The sequence below is a fragment of the Saccopteryx bilineata genome, chromosome 7 (assembly GCF_036850765.1).
Source record: "Saccopteryx bilineata isolate mSacBil1 chromosome 7, mSacBil1_pri_phased_curated, whole genome shotgun sequence".
NCBI classification, from domain to species: domain Eukaryota; kingdom Metazoa; phylum Chordata; class Mammalia; order Chiroptera; family Emballonuridae; genus Saccopteryx; species Saccopteryx bilineata.
In genome coordinates this window covers 81,288,159-81,312,741 of record NC_089496.1, presented here as the reverse complement: position 1 = coordinate 81,312,741, position 24,583 = coordinate 81,288,159, and the positions used below count along the sequence as shown (strand labels likewise).

The 24,583-nt window shown below is 42.2% G+C and overlaps 1 protein-coding gene across 1 annotated transcript; it reads right to left on the bottom strand.

Annotated features, from left to right (window-relative positions):
- Positions 1-13,403: 13,403 nt before the first annotated feature.
- On the bottom strand, positions 13,404-24,209 carry SLC35G1 (solute carrier family 35 member G1). Its single transcript, XM_066238792.1, has 3 exons — positions 23,939-24,209; positions 18,822-19,002; positions 13,404-16,430 (listed from the first exon to the last, which is right to left on the bottom strand). Exons 1-3 carry the CDS (start codon positions 24,111-24,113, stop codon positions 15,692-15,694), a joined length of 1,095 nt encoding a protein of 364 aa, XP_066094889.1. The 5' UTR covers positions 24,114-24,209; the 3' UTR covers positions 13,404-15,691.
- Between the last annotated feature and the right edge of the window lie 374 nt (positions 24,210-24,583).

The following is a 24,583-nucleotide window of genomic DNA, read 5'->3' as shown; positions in this document are numbered from 1 at the left end:
CCTACTGTGTATTTTTAAATAGAACAGTACACGTTTAGATGTAGAAGAAATAGTTTGTTTTACCCCTGGATATCCTTTAACTAATGAGGTCACCTTTTCGTTTTTCTAAAATAATGTCTGACTATAGCGACATCTACTGGTAAAACTGGACATTTAAACCAAGGGGCTTGTGAGCCTACAGACTGAAGGTATTTTGACAATTCTTTTTTCCCGAAAGTGTAGTCCAGGCAGACATCCAAATCAACATTCTTTGATAATGAGAATTACTAAGCCACTTCATTAAAATCACTCTTCCGTAAATAATTTCTTAATCTTTAAAGGTTTTTTGTTTGAAATACTACTGCTATCTTTGCTGAAAAATCATAGACCAAACTGCTGGGCAGGCTTTTGAAAGGACCATACATAAGAAAGGACACATAACCTTAGAAAACTATTGCATTAAAGTAACTGATATTGAATTAAAAGTCTGGGAGCCATAAATAACATAGCATTGCCATTAACTGATAGACTCTAGGACATTCCATCTCACAAATGAATTATTATTAAAAGTTAGTTTGTGGCCTAACCTGTGGTGGTGCAGTGGATAAAGCATTGACCTGGAACGCTGAGGTCGCTGGTTCAAAACCCTGGGCTTGCCTGGTCGAGGCACATATGGGAGGTGATGCTTCCTGCTCCTCCCTTCTCTCTCTCTCTCTCTCTTTCTCTCTCTCCTCTCTAAAATGAATAAATAAATAAAGTCTTTAAAATTAAAAAAAAAAAGTTAGTTTGTGCTCCACGTTGGAATTTTGTCATATACAGTGTCATATCCAGTGGTTAAATTCTTTTTTCTTTTTTTTTTTTTTTTTGTATTTTTCTGAAGTTGGAAATGGGAAGGCAGTCAGACAGACTCCCGCATGTGCCCAACCGGGGTCCATCCGGCATGCCCACCAGGGGGCGATGCTCTGCCCATCTGGGGTATTGCTCTGTTGCAACCTGAGCCATTTTAGCGCCTGAGGCAAAGGCCATGGAGCCATCCTCAGCGCCCGGGGCCAACTTTGCTCCAATGGAGCCTTGGCTGAGGGAGGGGAAGAGAGAGGCAGAGAGGAAGGAAAGGGTGAGGGGTGGAGAAGCAGATGGGCACTTCTCCTGTGTGCTTTGGCCAGGAATCAAACCCAGGACTCCTGCACGCCAGGCTGACGCTCTACCACTAAGCCAACTGGCCAGGGCCAGTGGTTAAATTCTTAAGGATTCCATCAATAGCTCATTTTAAACGACATAATTGCAATGCTGTGAATGTACGAAGAAGAAATAAAAAAAGAGGGGATAAGAAATAACTTTTGTAATATGAATAAATAATTAGGATGTATAACATTTTAAAAATGAAGTTTTTAAGTAATGGATTTTTTTATTACCTTGAATTCTGGGGGAGGAAATGACTGTATGTTGTCTAATAAATAGCTTCTAGCTTGCAAAATGTTAACTACATCTCATAGTGTTACTGAGTTTTATCAGTCACCTATTTGGCTAGGTGTCCTCATAGTTGCTAGGGGCTGCAGCAGCTCCAACCATCACCTCCTTACAAAGCAGAAAAGATTCTTACCAGAAGCCTTATTGTGAGAACAAGAAAATCTTTTTCAGATATGTTCCCTGTAGACTTCCCTTCTCATTAATCAGAATTGGTCTCCTTGCCCCTTTCTATATCAACCACTGGCAAGGGGATTATAATCATCATGGTAATTAAAATTCACTCCCACCTGAGCCTCTCTCCTAAGGTTGGGTCACCTTCCCTGAGCAATTAAACAAAATAAGGGATAGCTAAGCAAGGAAAAGGGAAGAGGATGGATTGGGTTGGTGTCTCCCATAACTGAGTTGAGTTGGAAAGGAGGAAAATGAGACAGGTGTGAGTGACTCTTTCTAGAAGTCTAGGTTTGATGGAAAGAACTAAGATAAGGGCAAAAGAGAAAAGTTGGAATTAGAGAAGGATATGATTACTTTGTTTGGCTTAAAGAGACCTGTACATATTTATATGTAGAAGAAAAGAAACCAATAGAAATGGAGAGTTCAAGGAATTAGAAAAACAAGTTCCTGGAGCATATGAAAAAGGATAGAATCTCTAGCCAGGTACCAGATTTTGGTATTTTGAAGATCAAATTTTTTAAAATGGCCCTGGCTTGGTAGCTCAGTTGGTTAGAGCATCGTCCTCACACGCCAAATTTGCAGGTTTGATCCCTGGTCAGAGCACATACAAGATTCAACTAATGAGTGCATAAACAAGTGAAACAACAAATTGATGTTTCTTTCTCTCTCTAAAAAAAACACCAAAAAACCCAATAAAAAAAAAAAAAGAATGAGTCCATCAGAGAATCGACAACTTTTGATTTCCTCAACGAGAAATTTATTTTAAATCAATAATCCTTTCATGAAAACTTTCTTGTTAGTAATTTCATTTTTAAACATTTTTCTTGTTGACTTTGGAACTGTCCAGATTTATTTTTAATTTAAAAAATGTTTTTGCACCTGACCAGGCGGTGGCGCAGTGGATAGAGCGTCGGACTGGGATGCAGAGGACCCAGGTTCGAGACCTGAGGTCTCCAGCTTGAGCGCAGGCACATCTGGTTTGAGCAAAGCTCACCAGCTTGGACCCAAACTTGCTGGCTTGAGCAAGGGGTTACTCGGTCTGCCGAAGGCTCACAGTCATGGCACATATGAGAAAGCAATCAATGAACAACTAAGATGTCGCAACGAAAAACTGATGATTGATGATTCTCATCTCTCTCTGTTCTTGTCTGTCTGTCCCTGTCTGTCCCTCTCTCTGACTCTCTCTCTGTCTCTGTAAAAAAAAAAGAACCCACAAAAAACCGCAAACAAAAAAAAAGGGAATCTGGGTGAAAAGTAATAGGAATTATTGGTGCAATTCCTGCAATGTTTCTGTAATTCTGAAATTATGTCAAAATAAAAAGATAAAAGGAAAACAAAGCATATTTAAAAGCCAGCTGAAACATGTACATGGCTTTTTGTTTTATAGGCAAGAGTATAAATTTGGCTAAGTTCCCAAGGTAGCTGACAAAGGACTGTTTAACACATGATGTGGCTGAGATACTGAACTCTTCCAAGGGGCTTAAATAGGAAGAAGGCAATACTGTTTGATCATTTTAATATTTAAATTTTTTAATTGAAGTATAATTTACATAATATTAGTTTTATGTATATAACATAGTGATTTGACATTTGTATACATTGTGAAATGATCACCACAATAAGTTTAGTTATCATTTGTCACGATGCAAGGTTAACACAATATTATTGGTCGTATTCCCATGCTGAACATCACATCCCCATGACTTATTTATGTTATAACCGGAAGTATGTACTTCTTGATCCCCTTCACCCACTTCCTCCTCCAACCTCCCAATCCTCTGGCAACTGCCAATCTGTTCTCAGTATCTATAAGTCTGGCTTTTGTTTTGTTTTCAGATTCCACACATAAATGAAATTATACGGTATCTGTCTTCCTCTTTCAATTCAAAATAGATGTTGAATTTTGGCAAGTGCTTTTTCTGCATCAATGAGATGATCATATGATCTTTTTCTTTCATTTTGGTAATGGGCTGTATCATATTGATTGATCTGAGGATATTGAACCATCTCTGCATCACCGGAATAAATCCTCCGTGATCACGGTATATGATCCTTTTAAAGTATTATTGATTCACTTGCTAATATTTCGTTGAGGATTTTTGCATCTCTGTTCATCAGGAATATTGGCCTGCAATTTTCTTTTTTGTGGTGTCTTTATCTGGTTTTGATCTCAGGAAAATGCTGGCCTCGTAAAATAAGCCTGGCAATGTTCCTTCCTCTTCAATTATTTTGGAACAGTTTGAGAAGAATAAGGATTAACTCTTTGAATGTTTGGTAGAATTCACCACTGAAGCGATCTGGTTCTGGACTTTTGTTTGTTGGGAATTTTCATTATTGTTCTCCCTGTTAGTAATTGGTTTGTTCAGATTTTTTTTTTCTTCATAATACAGTCTTAGAAGATTGTATGTTTCTAGAAATTCATTACTTTCTTCTAGGTTGTCCAGTTTGTTGATATATAATTGCTCAAGTCGTTTCTTAGGAACTTTTTGTATTTGTGGAGCAGTGGCCCCAGATGGGCAGATGCCCTGGTAGGGGACTTGCTAGGTGGATCCCGGTCAGGGCACATGTGGGAGTCTGCCTCTGCCTCCTCCCCTCTCAGTTAATTAAAAAAAAGAGAGAGAGAGAGAGAGAGAGATCTTTAAGTTGTTTTTTGTTTGTTTGTTTGTTTTTCCTTTGCGTTTTTTCTGAAGCTGGAAATGGGGAGAGACAGTCAGACAGACTCCCGCATGCGCCCGACTGGGATCCACCCGGCACGCCCACCAGGGGAAGACGCTCTGCCCCTCTGGGGCGTTGCCCTGTTGCGACCAGAGCCACTCTAGCGCCTGGGGCAGAGGCCAAGGAGCCATCCCCAGCACCCGGGCCATCTTTGCTCGAATGGAGCCTTGGATGCGGGAGGGGAAGAGAGAGACAGAGAGGAAGGGGGGGGGAGGGGTGGAGAAGCAGATGGGCGCTTCTCCTGTGTGCCCTGGCCGGGAATCGAACCCGGGACCTCCGCACGCCAGGCCGACGCTCTACCACTGAGCCAACTGGCCAGGGCCTGAGATCTTTACGTTTTAAAATTCGTTTTTCTTTCTGCTGCTCTGTTTGGGTAAACTCCATTGTTTTGTTTTTTAGCTCACTGATTTTTTTCCTTTTATTTCATTCAGCCTGATGTTGAACCCCTTTTTCAGCTCAGTTTTTCTATTCTTCAGCTCTGTGACTTCTGTTTGGTACTTTCTTCTATTTTCTGTCTCTTTATCAAAATTCTCATTGTGTTTATCCACCCTTCTCCTGAGTTCAGTGAGCATCTTTATTAATGTTACCTTTAACTCTTTATCAAAAAGCCTGTCACCATTTCATTAAGGTCTTTTTATGAGGTATTTTTCTTATTCTTTCATTTGGAACATATAGTATTTCCTCTTCTCCTCTTTTTCCTTGATTCTCTGTGTTTGTCTCTATGTATCAGGTGAGACAGCTATTTCTTGCAGAAGTGGCATTTTGTAGGAAATATCCAATGGGACTCAGGAGTGTAATTCCCCCCCTAACTACCAGGTGCTCAGGCATCCTCTGTGTGGGTTGCTAATGCCTGCAGGCCATGGCTGCCCCATGGGTGGGGGGATGGGGCATTCACCTGGCTGGGGCATGATGGCAGTGGCATAGCAGTGGTTGGATCATGTCTGCTGGTAATAGCAGATTAAACAGAGAATGCCAACACTAGCCAGGTAGAATGAGATCGCAAACATGGTGCCCATCAGTGCCGCTGTCCCTAGAGAATTCCTGCATTTTCCTGCCTCTCTGGCAAATGATTTAAGATTATTAGTGAGTCTTCTTCATTTATGGTGTAGGTGTTTTCAAACTGTTACTTCTGTACTGAAGTCAGTACAAAAGTAACATTTTTGTACTGGGGTGACTGAATCTTCATGCAAGCCCTTTATGAGCTGGTTCTCTATTCCCTACATGTAATTCTATGATTCTTCTAGATATATTCCCCTTTGGTTTTTAGAGGTGCCTGATGTGGGGCACAAATCCCTAGTTCCCCAGGGAAAAGTTCTATGTTCATGAGATCCTCCTGATTGTAGGTCACATGGCTGGTACAGGGTTTTTAGCAAGACCATGTTTCTGCCTTTCCTACCCGTCTCAATGGGTCTTTCACCCTTTGTTGTGGAGGTGCTGTACATCCAGTTTTCAGAGAAAAGTTTTCCATATGTGGTTGAGTAAATTTTTTTTTTCTTCTTTTCCAAGTGAGAAGAGGGGAGACAGAGAGACAGACTCCTGCATGCACCCTGACCAGGATCCACCCAGCAACCCCATCTGGGGCCAATCTCAGCCCATCTGGGGCCATGCTCACAACAGAGCTATTTTTTGCACCTGAGGCAGAGGCTCCACAGAGCCATCCTAAGTGCCCAAGGCTGATGCACTCGAACCAATTGAGCCATGGCTGTGGGAGGAGAAGAGAGAGAGAGAGACAGAGACAGAGAAGGGGGAGGGGGAGGGATGAAGAAGCCGATGGTCACTTCTCCTGTGTGCCCTGACCAGGAATCGAACCCAGGACATCCACATGCCAGGCCGATGCTCTACCACTGAGCAAACCAGCCAGATCCTGTAAATTTTTTTGTGTCTGAGGGAGTACATGACTTCAGGATCTTCCTCTGGTGTCATAAGGGAAAACATTAAAATTAAAAACAGATTTTAATTAATCTTTATTCTGGTGGAGAAACTATTGCACAAGTGTTTAATATTCAATTTCCAGTGTAAAAAATTGAGGTTAAAACAGTTGAGAGAGGCCCTGGCTGGTTAGGGTAAGAGTACCTTTTGAAACAACAAGGTTTCAGGTTCAATCCCTGGTCAGGGCACACACAGGAAGCAGCAAAGCGCACGACTGTGTGAATAACAAATGTTTCCCTTCCCCTCTCTCTCTCCCCCCAAGAAAAAACTCAATAAAAGTTAAGCCTTGGCCAGATATCTCTAGAGTGTCGTCCTGGAGCGTGGAGGTTGCCAGTCGATTCCCTGATCAGGGTACACACAGGAGCAGCTCAATGTTCATGTTTCTTTCTCCCTGCCTCTTTCAAAAAACAAAACAAAACACAGTTGGGGGAGTTGAGGAAAAGAATGGTAGTTAAAGAAAAAACAGGATGCCCGACTCATGGTGGTGCAGTGGATAGAGAATTGGCTTGGTATGCTGAGGGCCCAAGTTCCAAACCCCGAGCTCACTGGTTTTGCATGGCTCACCCAGCTTGAGCGCAGGCTCACCAGCTTGAGTGCAGAGTTGCCGGCTTGAGTGTGGGACCAACATGATCCCAAAGATGTTGACTTGAGCCGCCCAAGGGTCACTGGCTTGAAGCCCAAGGTCGCTGGCTTGAGCCCAAGGTTACTGGCTTGCACAAGGGGTCACTGGCTCAGCTTGAGTGCCTGCTCCCCATCAAGGTATATATGATAAGCAATCATTGAACAACTAAAGTGATGCAACTATGAGTAGCTGCTTCTCATTTCTGTCTTCCTGTTTCTCTGTCTCACTCAGAAAAAAAAATCACACAGGACAATAAGCCTGTTTAAGGGGAAAAAAAGAAGAAACAGGTGTGCAGGTATATCTAGAGAGGAAGAAAATAAAGTTTAATTTGGTTTTATTGGAAGAAATTTGAGCATATTTATGTGTTGAGTGCATGGAGCTAGGATAGAGGGAGTAGTTGAAGTTATACCAGAGAGAAGCAAAATCCAATATATATGAGATAAAATATATATTTTTATGGAGTATACTTTAATTTTTTTTTTTACAGAAACAGAGAGAGAGTCAGAAGAGGGACAGATAGGGACAGACAGACAGGAACAGAGAGACGAGAAGCATCAATCATCAGTTTTTCGTTGCGACACCTTAGTTGTTCATTGATTGCTTTCTCATATGTGCCTTGACCGCGGGCCTTCAGAAGATCGAGTAACTCCTTGCTCGAGCCAGCGACATTGGGTCCAAGCTGCTGAGCTCTGCCCAAACCAGATGAGCCTGTGCTCAAGCTGGCGACCTCAGGGTCTTGAACCTGGGTTCTCCGCATCCCAATCCAACACTCTATCCACTGCACCACCGCCTGGTCAGGCTATACTTTAAATTTTTATAATTGATTTTAGAGAAAGAGAAAGTAAAGGAGAGAGAGAAACATCAATTTGTTGTTCCTCTTATTTATGCATTTATTGCTTGATTCTTGTATGTGCTATGACCAGGGATCGAACCCACAACCCTGGTGTTTCAGGACAACATTCTAACCAACTGAGCTACCTGGCCAGGGCTAAAAAGATGAAATCATAAGCAGTAGTTATTATATTTTCTATACCACTAATTTCTTTAAAAATAATAAAAGTGGAGAGCCAATATAAGGTTGTCAACTTTTATATTTGTCAAGTGAGGACATTAAAAAATAAAAAAGTCGCCTGACCTGTGGTGGCTCAGTGGATAAAGCGTTGACCTGGAAATGCTGAGGTCGCTGGTCCGAAACCCTGGGCTTGCCTGGTCAAGGCACATATGGGAGTTGATGCTTCCAGCTCCTCCCCCCTTCTCCCTCTCTGTCTCTCTCTCTCCCTCTCTGTCTCTCCTCTCTAAAAATGAATAAATAAATAAAATAAAAAATTAAAAAAAATAAAAATAAAAAAAATTAAAAAGTCATCCAAACAATGGCTATCCATTATAGCCATCATTTTATAAAAAGTATTTAAACTGTAATTATAGAAAAAGGTATAATGTAAACATTTAACAAATATAGCATGGCCCTGGCTGGGTAGCTCAGTTGGTTAGAGTGTTGTCCTAAAACACCAGGGTTGCGGGATCAATCCCTGGTCAGAGCACATACAAGAATCAACCAGTGAGTGCATAAGTAACTGGAACAACAATCAATGTTTTTTTTTCTCTCTCTCTCCCCTCTCAAATCAATAAAATAAACTTTAAAAAATTAAAGTAAATAATTATACAAATATAGAAAATATAGCATGATGTCCTCATTTTACTGAGGACTGTTAATACGGACTCTAGCTGTGGCAGTTAACCCAAACCGAGCCCGTATAAGCAGCTGTGTCTGCCTCGGTGGCCTGTGTGGAGCCCATCAGAACAGGGTGTTCCCTCCCTCACACACACCTTAGATGTTTGCACATTCCTGTTTGCTCCACTGGGACCTTCGCTCTTCCTATGACTTGCTTCCCTTTGTACTTACTCATAGTCGATCTAGGTAACCCCTGGCCTGTATTCAGGTTCCACTTCCTCCTCCTACCAAGGGCAACCTTACAGATAGGACTGGCGCACACACTTCACTTCTACTTGCTTATTGAAATTGCATACATATCTGCCAAGATTATGATTACTTTTCTATCACCAACTCTGCTATTTGTTAATGTGCAAACTCACATATCTCTTTCTGGTGAGTGTGGCTTTCCTTTTTGTTTTCATTTGATTCATTCCCTCTCCATTGCTTCTCATAGAATATTTTTGACTGGGGGAATTTATTACCATCTTGTTGCTGCTTCTCTAATTCTCATAGTAGGTACCCTTACCTTCAGAGGGAATGGGCAGGTGTGGTGACATACCTTACTGGTGGTATTAGTGCTGTTCCTCAGAGCTTTGTTTAGGGCAGGGGTCCCCAAACTACAGCCCGCGGGCCACATGCAGCCCCCTGAGGCCATTTATCCGGCCCCCGCCGCACTTCCGGAAGGGGCACCTCTTTCATTGGTGGTCAGTGAGAGAAGCATAGTTCCCACTGAAATATTGGTCAGTTTGTTGATTTAAATTTACTTGTTCTTTATTTTAAATATTGTATTTGTTCCCGTTTTGTTTTTTTACTTTAAAATAAGATATGTGCAGTGTGCATAGGGATTTGTTCATAGTTTTTTTTATAGTCCGGCCCTCCAACGGTCTGAGGGACGGTGAACTGGCCCCCTGTGTAAAAAGTTGGGGGACCCTGGTTTAGGGTCTTCCCTGCCTCACTAACTTTGGGGTAAAGTCCAGAACAGTCTTCTCATATCTGTAAACGGAAAGCATGAGATGAATTACAAAGTGCTTTGGGTCAAACAGACTCATAAGTGTGAACTGCTCTGTCCTCTGTCCTTCACTGGCTCTGTGACTTTACACACGTCTCTTAAACTCTGTAAGTCTTATCTTTCTTATTTTCATTTATTTAAAAAAATTTTAATTGATTTTAGAGAAAGAGAGGAAGGGAGAGAGGAGACAGAAACATCAATTCTGCTTCTGTATGTGCCCCAACCACGGATCAAACTGGTAACCTCTGCATATTGGAACAACACTAGTCAACCGAGCTCTCCAGCCAGGGCAAAAATCTTTTGTTTTTAAAAGATAAGAACATCAATCTTATAAGGTTATTACAAGGATCAAATGAGAGAAATGTGTAAGGAGATTTGACATGTCCTGGCACATAGCAGGGCTCAAGAAATGGTGGTTATTGCCTGAGCTGTGGTGGCACAGTGGATAGAGCGTCGACCTGAAATGCTGAGGTCCCTGGTTCAAAACCCTGGACTTACCCGGCAAGGCACATAAAACAAGCAATCTGTGAACAGCTAAAGTGAAGCAACTATGAGTTGATGCTCTTTGCTCCCCACCTCCCTCCTCTCTTTGTAAAATAAATTTAAAAAAATAAATGGTGGTTATTATTATAAGCTTCTTTTTCTCCCAGCACTTTATTGAATTGGACTGACAAACATGGTAACCCTAGTACATGTGGCCATTGAGCACCTGAAATGTGGCTGGTCTCAGAGATGTGCTAGAACTGTAAAATGTACACCAGACTTTGAAAGCTTAGTGTGACAAAAAGAATGTACAATACCTTACAAATAATTTTTTTTTAATTTTTTAATTTATTTTTTATTTATTCATCTTTTTAAGGAGGAGAGAGAGAGGGATAGAGAGAGACAGAGAGAGAGAAGGGGGGAGGAGCTGGAAGCATCAACTCCCATATGTGCCTTGACCAGGCAAGCCCAGGGTTTCGAACCGGCGACCTCAGCATTTCCAGGTCGATGCTTTATCCACTGTGCCACCACAGGTCAGGCCCTTACAAATAATTTTATATTGATTATATTTTGAAAGCAAATTGGAAAATTAAAATATTTTGTTAAAAATTATTCCATTTTATGTTAACATAATATTCTTGTAGAAAAAGATTTAAAAATTAGTGAGAATATTGTTTTCTATTGTTGCAAATCTGGCTTAATAGATGATAGCTGGCATGGTACCTTGGGGAACCCAGTGGAACATTTTGCTGTAGACTGCACTTCCGTGCTGGAACACTTCTTGCCCTGTCTTGACCCCGCATGTGGCGGCTCCTTACCCTACTGCTATAAATCCCCATCCCTGATTTCCATGAGATGATGGACAATGCCAGGGGTAGTCAACCTTTTTATACCTACTGCCCACTTCTGTATCTCTGTTAGTAGTAAAATTTTCTAACCGCCCACCGGTTCCACAGTAATGGTGATTTATAAAGTAGGGAAGTAACTTTACTTTATAAAATTTATAAAGCAGAGTTACAGCCAGTTAAAGCATATAATAATAATTACTTACCAAGTACTTTATGTCAGATTTTCACTACGTTTGGCAGAATAAATCTTTATAAAACAACTTACCATAGTTTGTTTGTTTGTTTTACAGGGAGAGAGAGAGAGTCAGAGAGAGGGATAGACAGGGACAGACAGACAGGAATGAAGAGAGATGAGAAGCATCAATCATCAGTTTTTTTTTTGTTGCGAGACCTTCATTGTTCATTGATTGCTTTCTCATATGTGCCTTGACCACAGGCCCTCAGCAGACTGAGTAACCCCTTGCTCGAGCCAGCGACCTTGGGTCCAAGCTGGTGAGCTTTGCTCAAATCAAGTGAGTCTGCGCTCAAGCTGGCAACCTTGGGGTCTTGAACCTGGGTCCTCTGCATTCCAGTTCGACGCTCTATCCACTGTGCCACCATCTGGTCAGGCACAACTTACTATAGTTAAATCTATCTTTTTATTTATACTTTGGTTGCTCCGCTACCGCCCACCATGAAAGCTGGAAAGCCCCACTAGTGGGTGGTAGGGACCAGGTTGACTACCACTGGGCAATGACAAGGTTTGTGAGGTTTTTGTGAATTGGTTTTCAAAGTCCAGCTGCAAACCTAGTGTTTAAAGTGAGGCTAAAACTTGGATAGGTCTTGCTTTGTGAATCACAGAGGTCCCAATAGGCATCTTGAAGAATCCTATGTGAATATAGTAGCTCTATTAGATTTGATGTAAAGATCAAAGGGACCTTATAACAGTGTGCTTGGGGTAGTGCCCAGCTTAGAATAACCAAATATAATGCCCAGTACTGACTATGACACCATAGACCTAGATCAGAGGCCATCATGCTACCTAGGACATGACTCTTCCCACTAGATTACCTTCAAGAGACTAATTATGTTTACTGGGTAAACAGGTAAGAGGAAAGAAGAACTATGCTGACTACAGAGAATAGTACCTGAGAAACACCTCAAGCATTAGGCTCACGCCCTAGCCAGAGCCAAGTGTAATGCAGAGGACCAGAGCTAAATCCATACATGGAGAAGTGGCAACACCTACGCATAAGATAAAAGGGCTGGTGACCCTTGGCAGCCCTACATGGGCAGAGCAACCAGGAAATGAGAGCTGCAGAGCAGTGGAAATCGGTGCTAGGAGCGAGGCACACGAGGTGTGTGATGTAGACTATTCCCACAGTTCCCAGTGAGACTACTCAGGACTAAGGACCCTGGCCTCGGCAGCATGTTGAAGAGGAGAGTGAATGCTCAACACTACATTATTAACTACAGTTCAGTACTTAAGTATTTCTATCCTCCTTTATGGCCTACAAGTCTTTTCCGTGGCACTCATCTGTAATAGGGGTTAGGCAAGTAACATTACTCTGGTTAACAAGTGAAACAAACAAGGAAAATAGGCTCAGGGACACTAAATGACTTGCCCAGATGGACAGTGATCATCAGACTCCTCCTAATCCAGTGCTTTCTCTACTCTTCCAAGGCGACTGGTGTGGGTGGAAGAAGCTGGGGAGAATAGGAGAAACAAAAGCTCAAGCTGAGCTTCTGGAGGCTAAGAGGCTTTAAAGGACAACGAAGAGGAAGCAAAGAAGCAGGAGCAACACAGAGGAAGAAATTTCTTGGCAAATGTGGAAGTTGGTGGTAAGATTCACCCAAGTTGTGCTGGGGCATGGGAAACCAAGTTGCAGAACTGGGAATAGGGCCCAATGAATAATTAGGGTATGATGCGGTGTGTAATAAGGCATCACTGTGGTTGCATGAGAACCAGAGTAACAATGAAAACAGGGCTTTAGGAAGATTATTATGGCAGTGTGCCAAGGTTCTGCCTGGAAGAGTCTGGAAACGGGTAATCCAATTAGATATGATTGTATGTAGTTCAGTTGTGAAGTGATAAATCTGGGACTAAGATGTTACCAGTGTTAATAGCCAAGTATGAATCCTCATAACAACAGGACAGACATTCCACAATTTAGTAACAGATTAGCTATAGGAACAAAAGTACAGAGTTCAAATCAGCTCTAAGCTCTGGGGGGGCGGGGGGGGGGGGGCTAGAACAATGAAGTCCTCACCGAAACAGAAGATTAAAGCCTTTATTTTAGAGATATTAGATTTAATGTGACAGTTTCAGAGGGACAGAAAAACAGGTTGAAACTTGAGGTTACACCACAGCGGAATGGCTAGAGGTCAATCTCCTTTATAAAATGAATTTTGAAGCACATGGCTGAAAGAGGCAAAGAGTTCTATCGGCTAACACATTTGCTGTGATCATAAAAACCAAAATACAGCTTTCTTTCATATTATTTTATTAGTACTTAGGAGATAAACGGTTTATGAAAATATTTCCCTTTTCAAGATAAACTACAACCTTTGCAAAAAATACACATCAATTGTTACAATAACATTCTAGTATATACCTTAGACATTATAAAAGTGTTTAAGAATCACACCCTGTAAAAGTTGGGAGAAGAAACATCCAACCTTGGTCATATATTGTGACATTCAAGTACTTAAACCACACTGTTGAAGTAAAATGTCTGTGGTACACAGGCCCAAAGGGATGTAACTTTCAAGGCCCCATCGGTTCTTTCATTGTGCAAAGTAAAGACCAGGGAGAGGGTTCTCTGAGAGTCCCTTCACCTCAGGTAGGTAATGGAACTAGCCGTGGTTTCCTTTCTGTACTTCTATCGTGGAAATAATGGAGGGGAGAAGGCCCTGGAAACCCATCTCGGCAGGTCCCTCCCCAGCATCCCTATCTATGTAGTGTAGCTCCTACAAGAGGATTTCTAACCCTTAACTCTAAAATGCTCTGATTCTAGAATTATCTAAGATACTTGCAAAATGATGCTTTTGCAACTCTAAAACTCCAATATTGTGAATTAGGTAAAAGTTATGATAGTGTAACTCCCCTAAATAGACTTCATTTAGGATTTGTCAGGTGGGAAGCTTTTGGGGCAATCAGAAAGCCGAAAATTCCCGGCTGGAACTATTGGACGACATCCTTTCTTACTGTGGCATAAACCTCAGAGCCAAGTACCTTTTTACCTTGGAAGAACTGTGATGCAAGGGTGGCAAGGCGTTTAATAATCTTTCAAATTTACAGGCTTAAGATAATAATAGATACTAGGCCTGACAAAGAGTTGGAGACCATTATAACCTCACCAACAAAAGATTCACTGTGACAAAAAATCATTTCCATCTATTCCCCACTTCCTGATTAACTCGCAAGCTTTCCTACATATTTAATTCTCTCTGTAACTGACGAGTATGGGCCTGATGAAGTTCCAGATATATAGTGTGTTGTTTGACTTCATGACGTAATATCATGGTGCAGCATTGACATTTAATATCATATTGATATACTAGAATTTAACAGTGATTTTTTTCTTCTATTCAAGAAACTACAAAAGTCAACCAATCACAGAATTCACAGGTCTTTACATTGAACATATAACAGGAAGCATTATTACATATAATTCCATAAGGGAAAAAGATTATAAAAATAAGTTTAATAGAATTACTGTAATTTAAAAAGTTGTTATAAAAATATATATTCCAAAGTCCTCTAAGTATTTGGCTTAGAGGGTAAGTAAGAGAGGTTATCTGTTAGGGTGAACCATGAGAAACTATGGTTTTTATAAATTAAAAAGGTAAAATCTCAGCAATTTCAAATGGTTCAATCTAATAAAATCCTGAGAAAATTTTATTTGGCATCACACTATAAATTCAAAGGGAATTTATAGCAAATCACATTTCTGTGAGGGGAAAATACTTTCGGATAAAAATGTGCACACTGGCCATGCCGAGACTTCTCAGTTGTGACTTAAAGGCTTGAAATCTTAGAAAAAACTTAGTGCGATTTCAAAAAAACCGCAGCAGACTTAAAGTTATAGAATGATAGTAACAGTTGCTAATGTCACTGAAAAGAGAAACTAGTCAAATTTGGTGGTTTAAAGACTTTTCAAAAAGTTTACATATAAAAATTCTAGCTTCAAGTGAAAAGGCACAAATATGGGTTAAAAGAATGATAATTTATAAAAAGTCTTGAAAATAAGGCTAATTCATTTGTATTATTAACGCTATTAAGTAGGCACCTATTCTAAGTTTCAGCCTTGGCCTCCTAAATGGAATTATGTTTCAAATGAATTTTCAATACAATACGAATCATAGAGGCATTATTACCAGTAAGTTGCTTAGCCTCTACACTGCTAAAAGAGCATCTAGAATTTCCTCCCTACCTATATTCCATCATTACCAAAAATATATTTTAAAAAATTACATATTTATACTAGAGTCATCAAGTTTTTTTGCAGTGTTTCTTTAACTAATGAGGTGTCCTCTTACAATTGCACCCCAACAAAAAAACAAACCAAACAAACTAATCGCGAGACCAAACCAACAGGCTACGCTTCACTAAAGACATAGCATATTCAAAAATGATATTTTAGCTATGAAATGTATTAAATATAACGAATGCGGTAAATACAGATCTTCCGAGAGTGTGCATGTGTGGTGTGTTTGAACTACATGACAGTATACTTTTTTAAAAAAAAAATAAACATTTCAGCGATGATGCTTCATTTGGAACCCTGGCACCATTTCCGAATAGCCGCTCCGGCACTACTAGCGACTACGCAGAGCGCACCACCCACTGTCCACCAAGTTGGTACATCATTAAGGAAAATAATCTGAAAGGTAAAGGCGAAAACCACATCCATAGTCTTCATCAGTGCTACTAGCCCTACTTTTTCTATCTGAATGGCTTTGGTGAGAAACACCTGAGCCCCCAAACCAAACAGCGCGACCATTATGAGATAGAGCCTGTCCAACCCGCAGTCTGGCAGACTCCACGCTCCTAATATGGTGAGGATGATGGAGCTCACCGTGAGGCCCAGCACGACATAATACCAAACGGTCAGAAAGTAGTCCACAGACTTCCCCATCTTTCTGAGGACGACGAGAGTGAAGGCGGCAAGCACGGCATAGCCCACTGACGCGAACGTGCCCTTCAGGTGCTCCGAGTAGCTTTCCTGCACCCCCACGGCGCTGGAGCCAAACAAAAACGGCGGCCTCACGATGAGGACGACTCCCACGAGGGCGCAGGCGGTGAAGAGAGCATCCCAAAGGCCGTATTTTTCCTTGAGAAATATCCAAGCAAATATAGACGTAAACACTGGACAGCTAAACGAGATAACCGTGGCATCGGCGAGGGACGTTGTCTGGAAAGCGTAGTATAAAAGCATCATGGCGGAAGACCCGAGGACTCCTCTGAGAAAGAGGAAGATGCGTTGATCTTTTGGGCCTATGAACCCACTTCTGTAAAATCAAATGAAGGAACAAACATTTAACAAACTGGATATTTATATTTAAATTACAATTTTTTAAATATTATTTTAGAAGTCTTAACTATCAAAAAATAAGGGAATAGCAAATTAAATGATAATGTCCACAACCATTTATACCTTTAAAAAATGTTTTCTAAGTATAGCTAATGACATAGTGTTCACAGTATAAGCAAAAATAATACAAGAGAACTATATAGATAGTATCATTATAATTCAGTAAATACATATTTTTCTTCTTATATTAGATATTTTCTATATGTATATATATGTTTACAAAAAGACAAAAGAAAGTATACTAAAATGTTCATTGTGGTTAACTTTATTCTAGTATAGGTAATTTTTCTCCTTTATATATATTTTCCCCAAATTTTCTACTAAATATTTGAATATATGAGAATGTGTTACTTTTATAAGAAATACAATTTCAAGAGTTAGCTGCCCCATATAAGAAAACTTGGTCCTGGATAGTGTGCATTCCCAATCTTACAAGTTTTTCTAGAAAAGTTGAAGCAATGCTCAATTTTGTTTTAGCCATTGAATGTGAGACTTTTCATTGTTCCCATTAGGAAAAGTGTTAAAACACACTGAAAAAGAATCTGTAGCTTTTGGATAAATAGAATAACAGTTACTCAAAATTTTTTCAATTCAGTATTTACTAAACAGAGTACTGTGGAGGCTCCTGGCTTGCGCGCAGCTTGCTGACATGTGCCAGGGCTGGGCAGCATTGGGGCAGCATTTAGGCCCGACATGGGGACCATGGGTCTCTGAAGTTAGAAATAGAAGTGCAGAAGCTGGGAGATAAGCACCAAGGATTTAAGGAAATTCTTCTAGTGCCTTCCCCTGGCAATACCTTCATTCCAAAATGGGACGGATGGTTGTGTTAGCATCAGCAGTCTGCTGCCACACTTAAGAAATTTCTGAAGGCTTACCACCATTTCCTAAAACACTGTGACTTGTCCACATTTACATAGGAAGTTCTGACAATATTGATCTTAGCAGGTTTTCACCTTTTTTCATCAAATCCTCAGCAGAGTGAAACAATTCTAAGTGAATATGCAGTGTTAGAGATATAAGGAGACTCTGGTGACAAGCACCTGAAGTTTTTAATTTGGTACATCTTTGCCCAAAGAAGGAAAGACAGAAAGAGCTAGGCAGCCACCAGGAACCCAACTGGTCTCTTCTGCCAGGGTTCAAAGCACATAGGGCTGTGCAGAGGTTATAAGTGTGGGGAGTATAATTTCAACCCGGGGAGGGTGTGTGTAGGTGGGTTCCATATGAAAGGGGAAGAGGGGCTGCCTGAGGAGAGATCAGTGAGGATGGAAAATAGTCTTCATATACTGTTACATTCTATACAATGCACTGTGTCCTACAGGAAATTTCATTTGATCCTTGGACCCACAGGCAGGTAGAGGACAAAGAATATCACTTCCTCCAGTTTACAGGTGAGGACACTGAATATGAAAGCAGTTTAAAAGGCCCTCCTCAAGATTACCTTTCCCCGTTCCCATAGCACTCTAGGTGAGACTGAAATATTATTTTTTATATTTATTTATTTATTTATTTTTGGTATTTTTCTGAAGCTGGAAACGGGGAGAGACAGTCAGACAGACTCCCGCATGCGCCCGACCAGGATCCACCCGGCACGCCCACCAGGGGCGACGCTCTGCCCACCAGGGGGTGATGCTCTGCCCCTCCGGGGCATCGCTCTGCCACGACCAGAGCCACTCTAGCGCCTGGGGCAGAGGCCAAGGAGCCATCCCCAGCGCCCGGGCCATCTTTGCTCCAATGGAGCCTTGGCTGCGGGAGGGGAAGAGAGAGACAGAGAGGAAGGAGGGGGGGGTGTGGAGAAGCAAATGGGTGCTTCTCCTATGTGCCCTGGCCGGGAATCGAACCCGGGTCCCCCGCATGCCAGGCCAACGCTCTACCGCTGAGCCAACCGGCCAGGGCCTGAAATATTACTGTAGTCTTCTGTCTGCCCTGGTAACAGAGGAACCTGTTCTACTTAAAGAAACCTGACTCTAGGAGACACTGTCACTTCCTTTTATTTACTGTTTTCTCTCAAGTACACCAAAACAAAGAAGGGAGGGTGGTACAAGATGGGTAGAAAAGTTTTGTTCTCAAATGAGGAGTGGAGAATAGTCGAATCTCCTCCTCCCCCTTTGTTGGGTATGTCATTTGTGTTTATGAGTATCTTCTTTGGGTAGGATCCTTGTGACTTTTCATTAATCACAGCCAAAGGGTGCAGGGCCAGTAAATCTATGGGAAGCATAAAGCAGGTACTATAGAGTAAATAATTTAAGCAGGTCAAAAGATTTACAACCATTTATTAATATCATCTACTTTGCAGATAAGAAATACTTACTTTCTGTATATTAAGCAAGGAATAATGACTAACATTTGGAACACACATCGGAATGCACTAATTTCTACAGCATGGACGTCTTGCACTTTTTTAACACATAAAGAGCTCACTGAGAAAAGGAAGGCAGACACTAATGTGTAAAACAAGCCAAGTCCAGGACAGGGTGCTTTCTTCTTGGCTTCTGAAAAAGATTAAATTCTGGTTAGTCCTTGCCTCCAAGTATATGTTTTATCATTTTCACTTAGAAATTGAGGAAAGTGGGACAGCGTTAATGGCTGACAAGCTACAACTATTACTGCCTAAGTATACCTGTATTTGGGGTCTGAAACATTTTCCCCACCAAGAATGAAGAACTATAGATGAAGAAAACTATTTTTAAACCTGCGTTCTTTAAGTGCAGTTTCATCCTATAAGATAGACTTCTTTGGCTCACTAAAGAATCATCCCTCACCTATAAGTCAAAAAGAAGTAAAATGCTTGCCAAGACAGTAAGAGAAATCTTTAAGAAATGCTTGTCAAGATGACTAGAGAAAAATGCTTCTAAATTGTTTATATCCTCTCACTGGTAAACTGGGCTTTCTGAAAAAGTTTCTAACTGTGTTCTATGGCTAACTGTTGCTATCCGATTTCTGCCATAAGCCTGTGAGCTCCTCCAGGGTTGGGACCTTGGCTGTCTTGTTTATCTCTGGCAAATGGAAGACTGAATATTTTCTAAATGAAAGAATATGAGAGAATTTCACGGAAAGATGTGGAGTGTGAGACCACTGGCAACAGCATGACCTGAGAAGGCTGTTTTGTGTTTTTTTTTTCTGAACCATTAGTCAAATCCTTACTACATTTTTCATGGTTTATGATTTATCTTCCACTTAGAACATAAACCTTTGAGAGCAGAGGCTGGATTATCTATCCCAACGTGCTTTTCAAGTACATTTTTTAAAATTAGAATTGCCATCTAATACCAACTTCCTGGCTTGATCTGAACCAGGCAACTTCTGCTTTCTATAGGCCATCAAGTATCAAATTATTAATGACAGTCTGTATGAGCATTAAACTTTTGGTTAGCCACTTCCTTTGTCTTAGTTGCCTAAAACAAGAGAGAACCTGCTTTCAATCTCACCCCCTGGCATTCAGAGGAGAGCAAAATGGCATAGGATGCAGAGAACTCCTTAAAAGGCCATTCATTAAAGAATATATTCTTTCTTTCTATTTTCAACTAACACACCAAAAAAAATGAAATAAAGCACAAGAAGTAAACACTACTGGTTCTCATGAGCTAAGAGCACAGCAGAGCTAAAACAATGTGTAGGCAAATGCAATTTATAGTAAAACCAGTGTTATCATTCTTATCTAGGAATTTACAATGTGTTCTTCCGCTATAGAACAGTACTGCATAATGATGTGTGTGTGTGTGTGCTTTTAAATGTCCTTCCCTTATAAATGCAAACACCAAGTAATATGTGGCATTCTACACCTTGTCCTTTGTAGTAAAAGATGCCTTTTGGTCAGAATCTCCTACCTCTTCCTGTTGTAGGTACACAGCTGAAGAGTGATTTTGAGCTGGCAGTTGTCATGTTACAGGTTCTACATTGTTAAGTGCCAGCATCCTCCACATTTTGCTCTGTAATTATGTGCTCTGATACTGCAGAAGCAAACTGCACGTACCACTCAGCCTATGAGAGGAAGCTTTGGAAGATTTTTAAGTTAAGCACAACTAAATACATGTTTTGGCTGTGGCCAGCCTTAGAATTTAGCTTCTGAAATTTCAGAATTCAGGTCCAAATAAAATACTTTTTCTTAAAAGAAACCCAACCCATACATAGAACCTACACCCACAGACAGAAGAGAACAAGTTCAAGGACAGAAAACATCTCCCTGGTCTATATTTCAAGGATCTTCTCCAACCTAAACTTCTCAATTTCCCCTCAGGAATATTTTAACATGCTATTTTAACTCTTTGAAAACTTAATTTCACACCCCTGGCTCTGATTATCTTTTCCTTAAAAACATACACTCATAGTCTTGGCCAGAGAGCTTAGATAGCTTGGTTGGAGAGCATCGTCCCGAAGAACAGAGGTTGCTGGTTTGATCCCTGCTCAGGGCACATACAGGGACAGACTGATATTCCTGTCTATCTCTCTCTAAACTCAATAAACTGAATATTAAAAAAAAATACATTCATATATTTTCTTGCCCATAAACACTTAAGGCCCATGCTTCCTGACTGGGATAAGACAGTTGTTACAAAGCCTAACTGAACCTGATTGCAAATGAGGGCAAGAACTGGTTCTGCACAGGCAAACCTGTCTCTTACTGAACAATAATTTCAAATCTGTCAGTGAGGACAGGCAAGAGAGCAGCATAATCCAGAGACATCTGCTTATATAATATGCTTCTGTGTTTATATTCTACTACAAGCATATCTAATAATTTGGTAACTCTAAAAAATTCAAATTAATTGGCCATAGTGCGATTTCCTGAGTTAGAAGAAAACAGAAAAGTTGCTCAGTTTCTCTAATCTTTGCTTAAGAACTCATTCCTTCCAGGGGGATGTAAGGCACAGACCAAAGCCATCTTCTTCTCCTTGCTTCCGTCTAAGATCCACATGGTCCCTCAAGAAAAATGTAGATGTCTTAGGGCAGCTGTATGCTCCTGTGAAGGTTATCCAAGAATGTAAGAAAAATGGGCCTGACCTGTGGTGGCGCAGTGGATAAAGCGTCGACCTGGAAATGCTGAGGTCGCCAGTTCGAAACCCTGGGCTTGCCTGGTCAAGGCACATATGGGAGTTGATGCTTCCAGCTCCTCCCCCCCTTCTCTCTCTCTGTCTCTCTCTGTCTCTCCCTCTCCTCTCTAAAATGAATAAATAAAAAATAAAAAATTAAAAAAATTAAAAAAAAGAAAAAAAGAAAAATGGATGACAGTTGCAACTTGAACTTGAAAAATAAGCTTTGTTGAGATAACCAGTTGATTCAAGAGGCTAAAATGATACTGTCACAAAGTTCAATGACAGCAGTACTGTGGTTTAAAGTGTTTCTGTGGCAATCCTATTTTTGGAATATTATCTGGTCACTGTTTAATAACCATCACTAAGTCTTACTGTTAGCAATTTATTTTGAAGCTATAAGAATCACAAGATTCTTAAGTGCAATTGCTTATATTGTTTATCATTTTGCTGTGTGCTGCCTGAGTGAACAGTTCACAAGGCAAATGTTTAAGAGTTTGCAATGACTAATTCAGCATTCCATCAGAGTGACATTTAATCATAGGATGATAAGGTAAGAAATTGACCTCTTCAAGGGCTGCACATCTGGTCAACTCAGCTTGGGGTATCTCCTGCTCTAGAGGCTCTCTAGCCCAGGGGTCAGGAATCTTTTTGGCTGAGAGAGCCATGAATGCCACATATTTTAAAATGTAATTCTGTGAGAGCCATACAACGACCTGTGTACATTACATATTATCCAATAAAAATTTGGTGTTGTCCCAGAGGACAGCTGTGATTGGCTCCAGCCACCCACAACCATGAACATGAGCAGTACGAAATGAATGGATTGTAATACATGAGAATGTTTTATATTTTATTTTATTTTTTTGTATTTTTCTGAAGTTGGAAACGGGAAGGCAGTCAGACAGACTCCCGCATGCGCCCAACCGGGATCCACCCAGCATGCCCACCAGGGGGTGATGCTCTGCCCATCTGGGGCGTTGCTCTGTTGCAACCAGAGCCATTCTAGCGCCTGAGGCAGAGGCCATGGAGCCATCCTCAGCGCCCGGGCCAACTTTGCTCCAGTGGAGCCTTGGCTGCGGGAGGGGAAGAGAGAGAGAGAGGAAGGAGAGGGGGAGGGGTGGAGAAGCAGATGGGCGCTTCTCCTGTGTGCCCTGGCCGGGAATCGAATCCGGGACTCCTTCAAGCCAGGTTGACGCTCTACCACTGAGCCAATCGGCCAAGGCCTATATTTTTAACATTACATTTTTTATTAAAGATTTGTCTGCGAGCAGATGCAGCCATCAAAAGAGCCACATCTGGCTCGTGAGCCATAGGTTCCTGACCCCAGCTGTAGCCCATGCATAAATAATTAGAATTCTGATAACCTGTTAGCATTTAGGACAAAAATGGAGCTAGAATCATCTTCCTAGGGTTTATCTCTCTAAATTGAAGAAAGTGCATTCAAGGAGGAAGGAAGCTGGGGTAAAGTAAGAGACCTAGAAATCCTGAATCACACTTAGAGGAGGCGACCCAGAGGATGAGGTGGTACAGGCTGTGTAACTTTGTCTTGAAAGGGCATCTGCCTACTTCCCTTATTTTCCAGGAAACTGCTCCAAGTAGGTTGGTAGAGCGCTGAGGCTAGCTAGTAGAAAGGGCCCTAGGCTGGGACCTGTGCCTTGTCTCACTCACACGTTAGCTCTTCGGAAAAACAAAACAAAAACGCCCAAAGCCCTCACCTTCCTCATTTGTCAAAGTAAGACGTTGAACAAGATCAAGGGTTTTTTACACGGGGTCCTTGGGGATGGGTACGTGAACACCTTCACCAGATTAAAAAGACTGTGCCTCTGCCTCCTTGTACATCAGCTGCTATAAAAAGTCTTCCTAACCCCAAAAGATCAAGAACCAGTGACCCCACTCAACCTTGCCTTTCCAAGATTCTAAGACTCTAAGACTCCGGTACAAACTCTTGTTTTGTATTAAATGTTTTTCAACTTCCTCTTCAGGGAACACTATTTACCACCGAGATCAATTTTCATGGTTAGCTTTCTCTTAGCCACCGTCGGCTGTAAGCTGGCCTTTCTTTAGGACACCCGCCCCCAAAGCGCCGACCTCGGCTGAGCACGCCGAACTGCGATCGGTGCCCACGGTCTCGTCCACAACACTTTAATTACAGAACAGTTTTAGAATTCCAAAAGGGCTCCAAACTCAATCAGAAACTTTCTCCGGTCTTCGCGCCGGCGGGTACTGGGGACTCTGCTTTGCTGTCCCCGGGTGTCAGATCCAGGGTTTCCCCGACTCTGGGCTGGGCAGGGTAGGGGTCGCGGACCACAATGCGCCCCCGGCCCGCGGTTCCCAAGATCCCCACGCTGCCGCCTGCCTGGCCCCGCGAGGGTGAGACCCGCGCACCCGAACTCACCAGGCTGCGCGCGCGAGCCGGACGGCGAGGAGCGGCACAACCAGCAACAGCCCGGGCCGGATGTTTCCACTGCCTCGGCGGCCGCCGGCTCCTCACTCGCGTCCGGGGGCGTGTCGTCGGTCAGCGGCACCCGGGGCTGCAGCTCCGTGGCCCCGGGGCTGTCCACGGAACTCATGGTGCGCCCGGTGCTCTCCCCACGGCCGTCGCGGCGTCTGGCGCCGGCAGCCCCGGCTCTGCCGCCAGGCTCTTCCGGCCGGCGGGGGCGGCGGTGCGCCTGCGCGCGCGGCCCTCCTCCCCCGCCCGGGGGACGGGGCTTGTCCTATGCTGCCCTATTATCTTCAGCTCCTGAGCCTCCTGGGCCGCCTCTCTCGTGGGGCTGCGGAGACCACAGCTGATCTGAAGGCGTGCACCCCTCTGCTGCAGTCCGGCTAGACTGGCCAGAGGTTTGGCGTCATCTTTCCAAGGCACACGGGACGGCTTTCTGTCATTGCAAAGAGAGAGGTCCTGCAGCCTTTTCTTGGGGCAGGCCTTTGAGGAGGTTAGGAGGGTATATGTTTATTTAGTGGTGTGGTGCCATATTCAGCACCTCTGGGGTACCCTTGGGACCTTGCCAAGCACTGTGCCAGTCTTTGAAGGACCAAGGGT